Source organism: Dipodomys merriami, unplaced genomic scaffold (genome assembly GCF_024711535.1).
Source record: "Dipodomys merriami isolate MVZ:Mamm:240054 unplaced genomic scaffold, mDipMer1.0.p SCAF_2558, whole genome shotgun sequence".
Classification (NCBI taxonomy): Eukaryota; Metazoa; Chordata; class Mammalia; order Rodentia; family Heteromyidae; genus Dipodomys; species Dipodomys merriami.
In genome coordinates, this window is record NW_027204002.1 from 15,493 (window position 1) to 32,435 (window position 16,943).

General features: G+C 42.4%; 1 protein-coding gene across 2 annotated transcripts in view; it reads left to right on the plus strand.

Moving 5' to 3' along the window:
- LOC138836730 (leucine-rich repeat-containing protein 37A2-like) overlaps positions 1-16,586 on the plus strand; it is a 32,061-nt gene extending 15,475 nt beyond the window's left edge. The window contains exons 8-13 of one of the 2 annotated variants that reach the window (XM_070035410.1): positions 1,990-2,108; positions 7,994-9,783; positions 10,114-10,218; positions 13,875-13,921; positions 16,073-16,194; positions 16,303-16,586. In XM_070035410.1, the coding sequence (XP_069891511.1) occupies positions 1,990-2,108; positions 7,994-9,783; positions 10,114-10,218; positions 13,875-13,921; positions 16,073-16,194; positions 16,303-16,325 (2,206 nt within the window). In that variant the 3' untranslated portion in view covers positions 16,326-16,586. Of the gene's footprint in view, positions 1-1,989; positions 2,109-7,993; positions 9,784-10,113; positions 10,219-13,874; positions 13,922-15,987; positions 16,195-16,302 lie in introns of those variants that run through there. The other variant, XM_070035411.1, reaches the window with a different exon arrangement.
- The last annotated feature ends 357 nt before the right edge of the window (positions 16,587-16,943 follow it).

Here is a 16,943-nt window from a genome sequence, read left to right on the forward strand (position 1 = left end):
GTAGCAGGCAAGCACTCTATTATTGAGCTGCATGCCTAGCCTTCTTTATTCTTGTGTGTGTGTGTGTGTGTGTGTGTGTGTGTGTGTGTGTGTGTGTGTGTGCATGTGTGTGTTTGTGTGTGTGTGTGTGTGTTGGCATGTATATGGGTCCATCCTGGGTCTTTATTTCACTGGAGAGGGCACAGTCCATGAGCTTTTTTTTAACTTTTGGTCAAGTTTGGTGCTCCAGCTGTAGCTTGAGCTACAGCTCTAATTCTACCTTTTTTTTTAGTGTATAGTTAGAGATAAAAGTCTAATAGACTTTCCTGTCCAGGCTGGCTTCGAATCTTGATGCTGAGGTCTCAGCCTCTTAAGTAGCTTGGATTTTAGGCATGAGCCACCAGCCTCCTGCCTTTCTAGTCTTCTATATGCTCGGATTGTCTCTGGCCAATATGCTCCTTTCTTTCCTAACCACATAATATAGAGGATTTAAGCTGTTTTGACACCTTGTATAATTTCTAATATTTACCACTTAGAATAGAAAGTGAGGCAGAGGCTGGGCACCAGGGCTCATGCCTGTAATTCTACCTTCTCAGGAGGATGACATCTGAAGATCTCGGTTCAAAGCCAGACCACACAGGAAAGTCTTCAAGACTCTTATCTCCAATAACCACCAGAAAAGCAGAAATGGCATTATGCCTCAAAGTGGTAGAGCAGTGGGACAGCTCCCAAGCTCAGAGTTCAAGCCCCATGACCAAGGCAAAAAAGGAAAGAAAAAGAAAGAGAGAGACAGAGAGACAGAGAGAGAGAGAGAGAGAGAGAAATAGAGAGGGGGAGAAAGAAAAAGAGTAAGAAAGAAAAGAAAGAAAGGGAGGAAGGAAGGAAAAAGAAAGAAAAGAAAGTAAGAAAAAATGGAGGCAGGGAATTCTGAGGTGGGGAGCTTCGCAAACTCTTTTTGAAGTCTTGTTCCTACCTGTGCACTCACCACCCAGAGGCCTTTGAATTCATAGGAGATGCTTCTGAGATAAACTACAAATCTAGGATTCTCAGTTCTGATCTATTACCTAAATTTGAACATCACTCCTATGATTAACCTTCTATTGGCTCCCGCAGTCTTCCTCCTTGTTTGTTTTCAAATATTAAAGGGCAGTAGTTTACCAAAGGGTTCCTCTTTAACTGTCCAGGCCATGTTGCTCAATAGCTCTTTTCTGTACAACGGAAAAGAGTTACTGGGTGAGCAAACACACCAGCAGTACACATTAGCCATTACGTTGGAAATGAACTATATACCACTGGTGGGTAGAGGCAGGAGGGAAAAACTGAGAGTAAGGGAAGGGTAGATGCTGCCCAATAAGAATGTACTCATTTCTAACGTATGTAAGGACTTGCCTCTCCCCTCATGGCCCAATCATTTTATGTATCTAAAGATGGAATATGAAAGATTGACCTCAACCCTATTGTCCCAGGTGCAATCAAATACCAGGCAAAACCCCTGGTAAGCACAGACATGCTTGGTGTGCAGGGAGGGCAATCTACCTAAGCTCAGCTGTAAATATTCCATTGTGGGCCCACCTGAAAAGCACCCAGCTCCCTAGTCCTAATGGATTTTTCATTAACCTCTGACTCCTTGCTCAGGTCCCATACAAACTTGATGTCAATTCACCCACTCACACAACCTCCAATCCCACGAGAAGGTCTGTGACCATCACTGACAATAAACAGTCCTTGGCCATGGGCGACTGAGTCCAGCCTATTCCTTTTTCATTCTTCCCTATTTTCGTAACATCACTTTTATAATAATATAAAAAGGTAAATATAAAATTTTTTAATTAACCAAAAAAACAAAAAATAAAATAAAATAAAATGAGCAAAAAAAAAAACAAAAACAAAAACGAAGAAGGAAAGCTCAAACCAAAACAGAATCAATAGAATTATTGGCCTTTCATTGGCTCTTCTACCACTCAGTAACTTCTTCTCCATTAACTTAATGCTTGATGCTTCAATTTATAGGGTCTTGCCTCAAAATATGGCCAGCTGCCTCTGCCAATTTAAAAACAATATTGAGGTTATCTGCAAGACAGTCAAGCTATATTGTGACAGTGACTTGCTGACAAATAACACACACTGCCGTGAGTCTGTTCACCCGATGCATATTGTTTTCATTTTTTACTTTTCCCTGGTGATGATTTGTAAATTAATAATTGCTTTCTTTTTATTCATTTATCTAGAACTAATCTCTCTACATTTCTGAATTGTTTCTTTCATGAAACTCCTGTTTGAAGGAGTTACTGTATAATTCAATAATTTAATTGCCCATATGCCTAAGAACCAAGAGAAGGGAATGGAAGAAGAAAAGAGATTATCAAGGGCCACTTTGCATGTACTGTGGTCTCTGCTTGGTACTCTGCCTTCCAATAATAATTTTATTCAGATGGTGCAAAGTAGACTGTAAGATTCTTTAAGTCTCAAGTATTTTCGTCTTTGTGACAAGTGCAGCTAGGTTTAGCTTTGTTTTCTAAAACAGTAGAAGTGATGTTGTCTTATTTGGAGCCTGTGAATTTCCAATTTTCTACCTTCCAGTTGTTACCTAGCTTTCATAACCAATCAAAGGCCTCTTCCAGGTCTAGACTGTCCAACTCTGAACATGTTTCAATCTCAGGCTTCCCTATCCACAGAATATCCCGGTGTCTGGAAGCATTTTTCCCTGTACATTACTAGATTTAACTTTGTGACTTCCAAAACATGACTGATGTGTGAAATGCAGTAACTTGCATACACGTTTCCACTGGTGATGGAGGGCAAAAAAACAAACAAACATGTAATATCACTGTGCTACCAGGTTGCTTAGTTTGCAAAACAATTTCAAGCAAGGATTTTTTCATCTTTTTTAGCTGAAGGAAATTAGATCAGAGAATCAGGTACTATAGCCTCATGCCCAAAGTCTTGAACCCTGTAATCTGGACTTACCAGAGGCCAAAGTTCCTCTTTTCCCACTATCTAACCTCCTCCTGTGACCTCACTACTGTAGTGACCGTCTACTCGACCAGCGAGGAAAAACGACCACCACACCAGGAGTCTTCTCAGATCACGCTTTATTGGAGAGCCTTTTAGTTGTAGGAGAGCTTGGGCGCGAGAGAGCGTGCACCCGAAACACAGCCGCTTATATAGGAGAATCGGAACGCGGGTCTTTCTATTGTTGGTCCCCTGCCTTTCACCGTCACCAGGTGTCATGGGATTGGCTGGGAACTCTACCTGGCTCGTGCACGCGCACAGCCCAGGCGTGCCGCCAAGCACCAAGTGGGCGGAGTCTCGCCTCGGCTCCCTACAGTTCCCCCTTCTTTGTTTTATGGCAACAGGTAAGAGTAGAGGTTGGGCCTCTGTCTAAGACATTAGGACCTTGCACTGGCCTTCGCCTGAGGGGTGCCTTCCCCAGTGATGACCAGGCCCGTCCGATGCCTTTTTTGCAGAGGTGGGATCTTGGGCATCAACCCACTTGCAACCCAGCATGCTCTTCTTGAGGAGATGAGAACTATCTCCTCAAGTGCAGTGCACTTGCCTTGCACCCTGTCCCAAATTGCAAATTGCATACCTGTCCCGGTGCAATGGGATCCCCTAATCCCTCGGGGTGCTAAGGCTATGCAGAATGTTAAGGCTTAACTGCCTATTAGGGCCGACAGCCAAATCTGGGGTGAGGATCCACTCTCCAAAGTGGCTAATGCTTGCGAGATAACAACCTTGTCCCTTCTGGTTTGGGCTCGAAGGCGACAGACCAACCATAGGCAGACCACGCATCCTCCCAAGCAGCAGGCTAAAAACATTCTGACTCCCACCCACTCTTTGAAAAAGGACACCGCAGAGGCAATCCAGTCAGTAAATTGTAACAGCCCACAGCATCATCGGTTTAGCTATCACAGGGATTGCTATTAGCACTGTTGCTAACAGCAGGAAGATCAGCTGTATCAGGAGACGAGTGGATGGCATCTTCCAGATGGGGTTTTTCTGCAGTCTCCACCGGCCTGGTCAGTCTCATTGGCACCCAGTGAGGTACTTCTTGACTCTGTGGAAAAACACAAACAGCTCCCCTGGATCTCGTTATTACCGGATCCGGTCCATACCATTTTTTATTAATAACATCCTTCCACATAACCATGTCTTTAGTATCCATGGAGTCTCTTGTCATATGCCGATCTGCGGCAGACTGATCGTTGTCATTTAGAATTAAAAAATTAAGGGTAAAGAGCGCAAGAGAAAGTCTTTCCCTGGGGGACGCTGACTCAGCAACTCCCCCTTTTTGTTTTTGAAGCATTTCTTTTATGCTTCTATTAGCTCTTTCCACTATACCTTGTCCTTGAGGATTGTAGGGCAATCCGGTGGTGTGGGCAACCTGCATTTGTGCGCAAAAGGCGCGAAAACCATGGGAAGTATAAGCAGGGCCATTATCCGTCTTAAGTCTAAGGGGCTTTCCCCAAGCTGCCCAAGCTTCTAAGCAGTGTATTCTGACGTGAGACACCTTTTCTCCTGCCAGAGGTGTGGCATGAATGACACCAGAAAAGGTGTCCACAGACACATGTAAATATTTCAACTTACCAAATTCTGTCAGATGAGTAACATCCATTTGCCATAGGGCGTTTGGTCTCAACCCCCTGGGGTTTTCCCCCACATGGGGAGGATGAAGAAAGGTAACACAAGATTTACAGGCTTTAACAATATCTCTTGCCACATGCCTGGACAAATTATATCTTTTCCTAAGGGTATTAGCAGGTACATGATACAATCTATGAAAGTCTTTTGCCAATTCTACAGGATCAGCAGCGACCAGAGCCACAGCCCGAGTTGCCTGGTCCACCAAATCATTACACTTTGCCATCAGGCCCGGCAACATAGAGTGGGCACGAATATGTCCAATAAAAAAAGGATGTTTTCTGTTTAAGATAAGGGATTGAATCTGTAACAAAACATTAGAAATTGTACTGGCCTGCTTAACTGAAGCAGCAACTTCAAGAGAAGCAACGGCATTTACAACATATAATGAATCAGAAAATAAGTTAAAAGGTTGATCAAATCTTTTAAAAACTTCAAGCACAATTAAACATTCAACAGCCTGTGGGGCATTCGGCCGAAAATTAAAGACTACTGGCTGTTTGTGTCCTTGAACAAAAAAGGCACCTTGTCCAGATTTTGATCCATCCGTAAAGATGGTTAGAGCATCAACCAAGGGCTCCTTTGAAGTGACAACAGGAAAATACACTAAATTTTTGTTAACTATGGCAAGCAGAGGATGCTTAGGATAATGATTATCAATTACATTTGGAAATGAGCAAACAAGAATTGCCCACATATCCACTGTGGCTGCTAAAATTTCAACTTGCTCACGGGTGTATGGAATAATTAATTTATCTGGAATTTTTGCAAAGTGCATCAAACAATACTTTATACCCAAAATTGCCTGTTTATTTTTTTTATTTTTTTATTTTTTTTATTTTTATTTATTTATTTATATTTTTTTTTCTCAGATCAAAATTGCCTGTTTAGCCACTAATTCAGGAAAATATTGAACAGTTTTTGCTCCCACAGAATCATAGCATTAATAGTTAGCCTTTGAAGCAAGGCAGTGGTATAATTGGCCGTCACTCCATCAGTCCGGACTGCCTCAACTAAATCCTTAAGCTGGAAGTAGGAAACCAGCTCAAGAATTCTCTCATTAGTAATGGGATTTTCAAAAACTGGAAAGGCGGCCGCTAACGGCAACCAGGTGCTGCCTTTTATAAAGTGACTCTTCCCTGCCGGCGGGCACGGCGGGGGGGCCGACTGGTGAGGGGCAGCTCCGTTTCCTCTCCCTGGCTGCTGCGGTACTCCCACCCCTAGGAGGCGCCACCCTCCATATCTGTCTGCCACGTGCTCCGACGCAGCCTCTTCTAAGTCTTCACTATCAGCTGGATCGAGCTGCTCTCCCTCCTCCTCTAACATTTCTTCCTCTGAGTCACTCACAAGATTACTATATTCTTGGTCCCGCCCTTCCACATGTAGGGCTGAGAACCGGTTTGCTTTTAAAGAAGGGCACGGGGGTCTCCTTGAGACCCCCTCCTCTCTGAAACCCTTCTCCTTTTGTGAGGGCTGCAGCCCCTCTTTCTTTAATTCTTTAGGATCCTTTTGTCTTTTTTCCCTTTTTCTTTCAGGCCTATTTTCCTCCCCCTTACTGTATGCTGACTCTGATAGACTATCCTGATGCCGCGTTAGTACTTTGCATCCTTCCTGGATTAAATCAAACCCTCCCTCCTCGAGGCAAGTGCGCACCATCAAAAAGACAAGCCACAAGGGAAGAAGCAATGCAAGCAACCAATAAATATCTAAATCTACAGTGAACAGCATACCGGGTGATACTTACCGACGTCCCCTCTCCGCGTGTTGAGTTCTGGCTCCGGTTCGGCCTCTTGCGCGGGTCCCGTCCCAGGTTCGTTCCCGGGTTTCGGCACCAGTTGTAGTGACCGTCTACTCGACCAGCGAGGAAAAATGACCACCACACCAGGAGTCTTCTCACATCACGCTTTATTGGAGAGCCTTTTAGTTGTAGGAGAGCTTGGGCGCGAGAGAGCGTGCACCCGAAACACAGCCGCTTATATAGGAGAATCGGAACGCGGGTCTTTCTATTGTTGGTCGCCTGCCTTTCACCGTCACCAGGTGTCATGGGATTGGCTGGGAACTCTACCTGGCTCGTGCACGCGCACAGCCCAGGCGTCCCGCCAAGCACCAAGTGGGCGGAGTCTCGCCTCGGCTCCCTACAACTACCAACAAAAGTACTTTAATTCTCCTAGCCACAGGATGACACACTAAATGTTCATGTTCTCTGATGCTCTGGATGCTTCCCAAGTAGCACTGGAGAGTTTGAAGTGAAAAGTAGCTTTTTCAGCTCCATGCTGTGATTTATGCCAATAACCACAGCTACTCAGAAGGGACAGATAAGGGAGATCATAGCTCCCAGTAAGCCTGGGAAAACATTTAGCCAAGACCTCATCCCAATCCATAAAACAACTGTGGTGGCATATGTCCCTGATCCTAAGAGGGAAGCTATAAACTGGAGAACTGATGTTAAAGGCCAGCTGGAGCAAATAAAAACAGAAAACCCTAACCAAACAGTAACTAAAGCAAAAAGGACCAGGTGTGGGACTTGCGTGGCTGAATGACTCCCAAACTAGCAAGCACAAAGCCATGAGTTCAAATCCCAGTAATGCACAACCAAAACTTAAGTTTTTCTTTTGCACATTTTAGAACATCAAGTCATTTATATGCAGAATTGCTATTACTCTATTGATTTCATACCCATTGTGCATTAACATACAACAAGGATAACTGAAAATTGCTTAACATACCCCAACCCTATGTCCAAATTGTAGAGCCTACAGTTAGGGAAGCAGGACATATAGAATCAGAGTTCAAGTGAAGGTACTGGGAAGGTAGGTGGGAAAGAAGAAGTCCAGTTGAGGACCTATTATTAAAAAGGAGATGGACCTCTGGGTTAGCCTCTGACCTTGCTATCCTGAGGACCATCCTTTGTCATGGTTTCTGGTGTGGTAGGAAGAAAACAACACAGTCAAGAGGTGGAGAGAAGTCGCCTGTGCTCCTTCTGAAGTTATAACAGGACAAGATAATACGGGGCATGTGAATGTGGAGAGGCATGGCTCTTCTGCAGAGAAGATACTCAGGATGAATATTTGTTTTCCAGCCTTGGGCTGTTATTGAGTACTAGGCATTGGGGATGTTCTTCTCTAATAGAGTTCCTGTATTTCACACAAAATTATGTACTCAGATGTTCTAAGTAGGTGACTACTTTGTTCAGGCTTGTCTTTTTTCTGTTTACTGTTGCCATTTCATAGGCTTGAGTTAGGGCTTATTTTCCCCCTCTATTGACACTCAAATCTTTGCTGACCCCTAATGTATTTCCTGGCATTGTGAGGTGGGAGAGTGCTAAGAAGCTATCAGCCTTCCCCTATCAAAGCAGTCTTTTCCTTTCTGGCAGTTGAAGAAGAATCCATTGGGAACCCAGAAGGAACATTCATGAAGGTGTTAAAATCCCGGAAGAAGAATACCAGCACCGAACTCACTATTGAACCAGAAAGAGAATATTCCGACAAAAATGACATTACCCACTCAGGACTCATGAATGAACAGCCTGAAATTACTGATGGGAGTGATCTTTTTACTGCACTAAGATACATATTGGCCTATTTCACACAGGGAAATGTAGGAAATATACAATCTACAGAATTACCACTCATTAAACTGCTTTTCTCCAATGTACAAAATGGAGATACCTTCATAAATTATTTAAAAGCCAATACAGAGATTCCCCCAATTATACAGGCATCAGACTCCTCCATTTCCAAACCTACATTAAATGATATTCATAGGGTAGAAAATCTGATAGGTACAGAAAGGCAGAGAAAATATAACAATGTTAAAAAGAAAGAGAAAGCATCAGTATTCATGCAACCTCAACTTTTATGGCCTAAAATTAAACGGCAAATCTTTCCCAAAAAAATGCCAAGTGTTGAACCAGAGGAAGGCATCTGGGAACAAATGGAGAATGAAGAAGAAAGACTGCCAAGCCTTAATAGAATCCTCGAGGGGCCAAAAGGCAAACAGAAAAGACACTTCAAGGAAGGGAATAAACAGAGCTCCTGGATGAGACAGAGTGCCCATAATCTTGTGGAGAGTGCTGGTAAAAAAAGAAGGTTTAGAAGACCTCCAACAAGGGAGCTGGGGCCACTTCATGGGGCTCAGGATCCCAAGAAAATGGTGGAAAGCTCCTTGCCCACAGAGCCCTCATTCATAAAGAAACTTAAGGCAGTAGCCTCTTCTTTCCAGAAACAAGACTCAGGGGGAAGGGCCTCTTTATCCACCATTGTAAAACCCCTACGTGAGGTTGGAAATAAAGACAAAGACTTAGCCGATAGCATGTTTATTTTAGAAGAAGCAAATTCTAGAGTAAAAAGCATGGAGGCTTCTAATCCAGTCATCTATTCCCAGAAAACATACCAAGCTCCCGTGGCCCACAGAATACCCAGGGCCAAAATGAGTCAAAAGTTCAGAAAGAAAATTTCACTCTTTAGACCAGTGCCTGCAAACAGGCCTCCATTTTCTGCAGTAAGGAACCTCATAAATTCCCCTTCAGGAGGGGACTTTTCATCATGGGCACAGCCGATTTCGAGGGAGAACCCTTTCCTAGAATTCAATGCTCGTTCAAAGCCTTCTGGAGACAGCACTCCTGCAAAACACCACACTGTAACAAATGCTGGGGTAGGAAGTACTCCTACACAAAACATCCCTGTGCCAGAAGGAAGGCTCCCGACAAACACAATCCGGGAAAATCTTGCTGCTCCAGGATCCACTGTGACTGCAGTGAATATAATTCCATCTATAAAACAAAACAAGGAAACACAATGGGAATATCTCAAGTCTGGAACGGACTCAACTCTCAAGGTCACAATCACCCATTCCCATTCTCCATCCTTTTCTGATCACTTTGAAATGCAGTTAAACCAGCAGCTGATGCCTCTTGTTCCCGATAACGATGTGAGGAGGCTCCTGTCCCATCTCATCCGGACCTTGAAAATGGACTGCTCTGCAACTGAAGTACAGATACCCTGTTCCAAGCTCATCTCCAGAACAGGCCTGCTGATGAAGCTTCTCAGTGAACAGCAAGAAGTCAAGGTGTCAAGATCTGAGTGGGATACGGACCAATGGAAAACAGATAACTACATCAATGAGGCCACTGAAGTTCAAGGTGAACAGAAGGAGCCAAGTGAGGTGAGGACAACTATAGAACTGCAAGCTCTGCTTTCCCCATCCTTTACATATATACCTTGAAGGAGGAAGACCCCGGCCTTAGACCATTCCAAAGTCATGTAACCAGGACAGTGTTCTCCACTCTTCTTTATAGAGTGGAGTAGACCTAAAACACACTAGAAGTATAGAGAAACTACAAATTAGTAAGTCACATAGGATACATTAAATTTAACACATCCTCTAAGAAATTGCAAGCTTCTCTCCTGGGAGAATGGGGTTTTAAATAGTGTTATTTCTCAAAATCTCTGTTATTTAACCAAAGGATCCTTTTGTTTTCTGTTTTTTTTTAAGCTAACACAGGAAATTCCGGGATATGGCTATAACAACAAAATCATCTTGGCAATATCTGTGACTGTCGTAGTAATGATTTTGATTATTACTTTCTGTCTCATTGAGGTAAGTACCAGCATTCATGCACTTTTCCAGAATATACCTTGTTTTTGTAATAGATCCAGAACCCAATCTGTAAACCAAAGCCATTTTCCCACTCTCCAGATGGTAATTCTTTGATAGTGCACAGTGTTTTCCAAATAGATCCCAGAATTATCAGCTCATCCTGTGGTAACAAGCTAAGACTGCTACTACAGGAAGAAATGATTTGTTTTGTTAGTATAGTAACATTTGAATTTGACACCTCTTAATTGGGAACCAACACAGGATCAGTGGGCAAAATCCATTAGCAATTGATCACTGATCTTTCAACAGGCAGGCCATCTGCATCTCCTAGTGGCTAATTGTCTAGAAATTTCTATATACTCTCACACTGCCTTTACTTTGTATGTACAGTGCAACATTTTCATTATTTTTACTTATTTCCTCTGCTTACTTAGATAAGCTCTGTGAGAACAGGGAATGTGCAATGTTTCTTTTGTAGTTGATAGTCAAAGAAGAAATGATGTTTGTGTTAAGTGGTGCTGTGTGAATGTTATGCCAGCTAACCATGTGCTCAACTCCTGAACTACACTTTTAGACTAAGATTTTTGACCTCTTACCTATTTTAGTAAATGTAAAATGAAAAAAACGATAAAACAAAGATGTCCTAAAACTATGAGAAGCCGCATTCTGGTGGCTCACGCATGTTATCCTAGCTACTCAGGAGGCTAAGATCTGAGGATTGCGGTTCAAAGCCAGTCTGGGCAGGAAAGTCCATGAGACTCTTATCTCCAATAAACCACTAGAAAATGGGAAATGGCGCTGTGGTGCAAGCGGTAGAGCACTGGCCTTGAGCTGAAGCCTCAGGGACAGCGCCCAAGAGTTCAAGCCCCATGACCGGCAAAAAAAAAAACAAAAAAACTAGGAGGAGAATATGAAAACAATATTTTTTTTATAATCTTGTAATAGAAGAGAGCTTTCTATGCCTAATCCCTTAAACAAAAACCTTTCCTACCTTGGCCACTTGTCCCTGAGGTCCACAACACTATGGATCCTAAGTGAAGGACAAAAAGTTCCCATAAATCATCTTACCTAACCCTTACAAAAGACCTAGGAGGAAGATCTCATCCATCCTCTTCTATAAATGAAGGAGATCAACTATTGTCCCAGGGAAAAAAAACCAAGGACAGAAACTAATTCTGTTGACAATAAAGCCTGCAGTCCTTATTAGCTCTGTTCTGTTTGTGTCCTTACACAAAATAATACCAGGATATATTTCAAACATCAAAACACGATGTAAACGATCACTTTTGATGCTAAAGACTAACATAGTTAATTTAAAAGAGAGTTTTGTCACACTAAAAAAAAAAAAAAAAAGAGGGCTGGGAAGGTGTCTCAGTGGTAGAGCACTTGCCTTGCATGCATGAGGCCCTGGGCTCGATTCCTCAGCACCACATAAGAAAAAAGAAAAAAAGCCGGAAGTGGCGCTGTGACTCAAGTGGTAGAGCGCTAGCCTTGAGCTGAAGAGCTGAGGGACAGCGCCCAGGCCCAGAGTTCAGGCCCCACGACCAGACCCAAAAAAAAAAAAAAAAAAAAAGAGCAATCTGGTGGAGGGGGCCAGGACTTGGAAGAGCATGTACATTTTTCTAGTTTCCAACACAACCTGTGCCAGATCTCCCCCACCCTTGCCTATTTATGGTATGTGCTCTTGATAGACAGGTCTTTCTTATCTCATGGAATAAAAATGGACTCTAATGCTTTGCTAAGCTTGTCTTGTTATTTATAGCTTTAATCCATCTGGAATTTGTTCATGTTTTAGAATGGCTGTGGTAGAGAATTCTTTTTTAGGGCTGGGAAGGTAGCTCAGCGGTAGAGTGCATGCCTTGCAAGCATGAGGTCCTGGGTTCAATTCCTCAGCACCACATAAACAGAAAAAGCCAGAAGTGGCGCTGTGGCTCCAGTGGTAGAGCTCTAGCCTTGAGCTGAAGAGCTGAGGGACAGCACCCAGGCCCAGAGTTCAGGCCCCATGACCGGCAAAAAAAAAAAAAAAAAAAAAAGAGAGAATTCTTTTTTACTCTAACTGAACATCAAATTATCATACACAATTCTTAATAAATCATTAATTCATTCTTCATTAATCTAAAATACTATATTGATCCAACTGTCTATCCTGCACAGTAACAGTACCAGCTGTTAATTAATAACTGTTAGTCCTAGTAACTTCATAATGCTTCCTTTAACAACTTTTCAACCTATGTAATGGTAAAAGGTAATCAACCTTCCCCTCTAGATCTTGTTTTCTATACATTTCATAGCTCTTTTTTCATACCTTCTCTTCCAAAAAATTTGGGAGTTGTTTTTGTTTTTACTTTTAAGTACATGATTTTGAAACAATATGGTGGGGTTAACTGGTGATAAGAGTCTCAGGGACTTTTCTGCCCAGGCTGGCCTTCTGAATATATTAATTATTATAGGCTTGAGCCACCAGTGACTGGCTTCACAAATAGTTTTCGTTAAAGGCATGGTACTATGCTTCATCCTAGGTATTTACTTTTTTTTTTGTCAGTAGTGGGGCTTGAACTCAGGGTCTGGATGCTGTTTCTGAACTCTTTTTTCGCTCAAGGTTAGTACTCTACCAGTACGATCCACAGATTCACTTTGGGTTTTCTGGTAGTTAACTGGAGATAAGAGTGTTACTGACCTTCTTGCCCCAGCAGGCTTTGAACTGAGATCCTCAGTACTCAGCCACTGGAGTAGATAAGATTATAGGTGTGATTATAGGTGTGAGCACCCAGTGACTTTAGAGGTTCTATGTCATGGAAGTTTTCCATATTATTTACATTTTTTTACATATTACATTTTATACTAAGGTGCTTTGTGCACCTTACTGCTATTATAAATTGGATCTTTCCTTCACCTCTAACTCATATGGGTACATAGGAAAGGTCTTGTTTGTGTGCTAATTTCCATATGTTGTTTCTACCCACTTCAGTGAACTTTCATGTTACTAGTCCAATACTACCTGTTGATTGTCTTGGGCTTTGTTTTTTTTTTTTTTTCTACATCTGGCTTTCTTCTGGTTGATTGGGGGACAGAACCTCATGTACTTTCCTACCTAGACTGGCTTCAAACTTTGATCCTCAGATCCCAGCCTGCTGAGTAGCTAGGATTACAGGTGTGAGATATGATGCCTGGCTCTCTTAGGCCTTTTGGTTACCCATCATTTCATATACAAATAGAAATAGTTTATATCTTTCCTTTCCAACATTTATGCTCCATTTATGCCTTTATTACATTGGTTGGGAGATCTTCAATGGGTGTGTCTCATCATAGTAAAAATTGTAATAAAGACAGTAATCTTGTCTTTGATTTGATAACAATAGAGTTCTTTTGGTCTTTACTACAGTAAAGATTGTGATTGCTTTACTGTATTAGGAGATACCATCGAGAACTTCCTGTTGGATAGTATCTAAAATACTGAATACTATGTGTTACTTTCTAGCTTCAGACAAGACCCTCACCTAGATACTGTGGAAGAGAACAGTATCTATTAGTAGGATAGAATTCTTGGAGTCAAAAAAGATACGTCCTGGGGGGCAAAGAAGACATAAATGAAGGAAGGAACAGTTGAAAGTAGTAATATTGGTAGATAATCATGATTGTGTTTTCTTCTCAAACAGATTTATTCCCACAGAACATCAGCAGAAAGAAGTAAAGAATCCTCACGGTAAATGGGAGTCTGTACATCTTCCAGTGAAGATCTGAGAATTGCAGAGACCTCTAGAACTCATCTGTTTCTATCCCATAGCCTTGCAATGGGGGGGGGGGGGGGGGAGGCCTACCCAAAGTAGAGAGAACTCTTCCTTCCCAGAGGGCTTACCTGGCTCCTGCAAAAGTAGTTTTTCAGCAGAGGCAGAGGTGGTCAGTACTACCATGGATACCTCTCGGTCACAGTCCTTCAGTGAATAAGGGTGAGAGACTGAGAGGTTTCAGCTGTGACTGCTCCTGCTAGTGGTGGGCCTCAGGAGACAGTGTAAGAAATCCGTAGGGTATTGGGGTATAGGTCTGTTGGAAGGTGGAATGTAGGGGTCCTTCCTGGTTGAGAACAAGTTGAGAAAACTCAACCCCTCAACCTTCTCATTCCCACTCCCCTTTTACCTAGAACTTCATATCTTTTAGGTAAGAGAGACCTCAGATGCTAATTTATCATTTCCTTTTGTAATAAAGAAAGGAGAATAGAACTCCACATAGAGCTCCCCTATGACCCAGCAATCCCACTTTTGGGCATTTACCCAAATGTTTACAAACAAGACCACACTAAAGCTACCACCACAACTATGTTTATTGCAGCATTATTTACTATAGCTAAGATATGGAACCAACCCAGATGCCCCTCAGTAGATAAATGGATCAAGAAAATGTGGTATATATACACAATGGAATTCTATGCCTGCATCAGAAAGAATGACATTGGCACATTTGTTAGGAAATGCAAAGACTTGGAAAAAATTATATTAAGGGAAGTAAGCCAAGCCCAAAGAAACATTGGTACCATGGTTTCCCTTATGTGCAATATCTAGTATATGTCTGAGTCAAGCAGAAAAGGTCAGATAAGGTAATGTTAGGGAAATGAACCCTAAGATATGTATTCAAATGTTTTTTTCTTTCATGCGATTGTTTCTAACGCATTTAAAAGATTATTTCTTTGCTGCTTTGTATGTCCCTCCCCCACATTATAACCCCTGCTTTCACTGTATCGGTATAATTTGTGGAGGGGAAGGGGAAAAACAAGTCGTTTAAATAAGGATACATGAGAAGTACAAGTTATTATGTCGAAAACGAATTTTGCAACTTTGGTGGGGGGGGGGTACGGGGAGGATTGGGTGAGGGGGCAGGGGAAGGATGGGAAGGGATGGGAAGGGGAAACAAATGAGGAGGCTACAATGCTTGATAAGAAATGTACTCATTTGCCCATGTAATTGTAAGCCCTCTGTACAGTATTTTCACAATAAAAAAATAAATAAAAATTAAAAACAAAGAAAGGAGAATAGAAAGGGGAAATGTCTTCCAGCAAGATCACACTGCTCAGGAGTTTATGGAGCAGATGGTTCTTTCCCCTTATTACATGGGGACACATTTAACCAGTACACACATGCAATACAGACATCTACAGTCTCGAGAACAACAAACTGATTTTTTCTTATTTTCATTCAGAAAGGATAGCTTGCCTTTAAGTGCTAGTCATGTCCTTTAAATTGATTTCATGTCATTCATCATGACAGCCTTTCAGAGATGAAAATCTCTTTAACTACAGAACTTTAGAAGCTGTGCTTCCTATGATTCAGCTTATATAAAAACAGCTAAGATAAAACAGCTAAGAGAACAGAGGTAGCTCTCTCTCTCCCCAGCAACTGACATATGAGAGACTAAGTCCAAAGAGGACTGAAATGAATGGCTCTAGAGAGAACAAAGGCTTTTGCCCAGAATGGTTGAGCAGTTGTCTATGTGCAGGGATTTCTGGCAGAGAGCATAAGTGGGGCTAGCAATCCTACCTATGCTGCAGAACAAGGTCTCCCTAGAAGCATTGTAGAGACCTTTGGGACAGACCTGGGGAGATCCTGCAACTCCTGCCTGCATGCATGGAATTGTTTTCAAGCCCCAGGTTAGGATAGCTTTTGCTCATTGTGATTATGAACCAAAGTATAGGGGTTTCTGTTAGTAAGATCTGAGATGTACACTGAAAGAGACATGCAAAATGGCATGAGTCATTGTCTGCTTCCTTTTCTCCCCAAGGAGCTTTTTCGGATTTCAGTGAAGGAAATGCTCTCAGAAACTCCAAGCCAGGCAAGTTAAGGACTTAGTTCTGTGTCTCTCCTAGGAGGGCTTCTTCTCCTTATGTACAGACCTCTCAATGCCACACGCAAGAAAAACAATGGCCAACAAGCTACATGACAGGGACTCTTCTGATGAGGAAGAGATTTCCCATAAGAAGAGAAAAAGGTAAATGACTGGGGGCAATTCAACATTCCTAGCTAAGAAGGGGGGAAATGTAGGAAAAGTGTAGTTGCTTCCTTCAATACTGAAAGCCTGCTATTGTTCCTTTCACAGGGAGCCCAGTGACACCATCATAGAGATTCCACCATCACCACCACCAGCCTCATCACCTCCTCCTCCTCCACCTGCTGAAACTGAGACCACTGGCGATCCTGGGTGTTGTGGTGCTGTGCGTGCCTCATAACTCTGAGACTTTTACACTTGGGCTCTCTGCATTGTTTATTCCACACCTAATTTCTAACATATGCTAATATTTTGATAATACTGTTTCCTCAGATTAAATTGTATATAATTCACAACCATTTTCATGGGTGGCACTTACATATATGTGTGCAGATAACAGGGCCACAGGCAGGAGCGGCAGGACTGTGGCTAGGGCTGTGTCATGGCAGTCAAGCTTGCAGAAGTTCTAAAGATACTAAAAATAGGACTGGAGGAGGTGAGAAAGGGGCCACATTCCTTATCATTATAAATAGGTGCACATTTGGGCCTGAGACCTGACTTCAAAGCAAAACCTTTGCTTTTGAGATGCTTTGGGGCAGCTGCCTGGCACTAATGGGAAATATCCAGACCAGGCTTATGGGTTCCTCAAGTCTCTTCCTCTATATTTAAGAGATGCACCTTTCTTTGAAGCTCAGCCTTCTAAACCTAACTCTGCCCACTTGGAGACAGGTTTGTCACAGGCAGACCTTTCT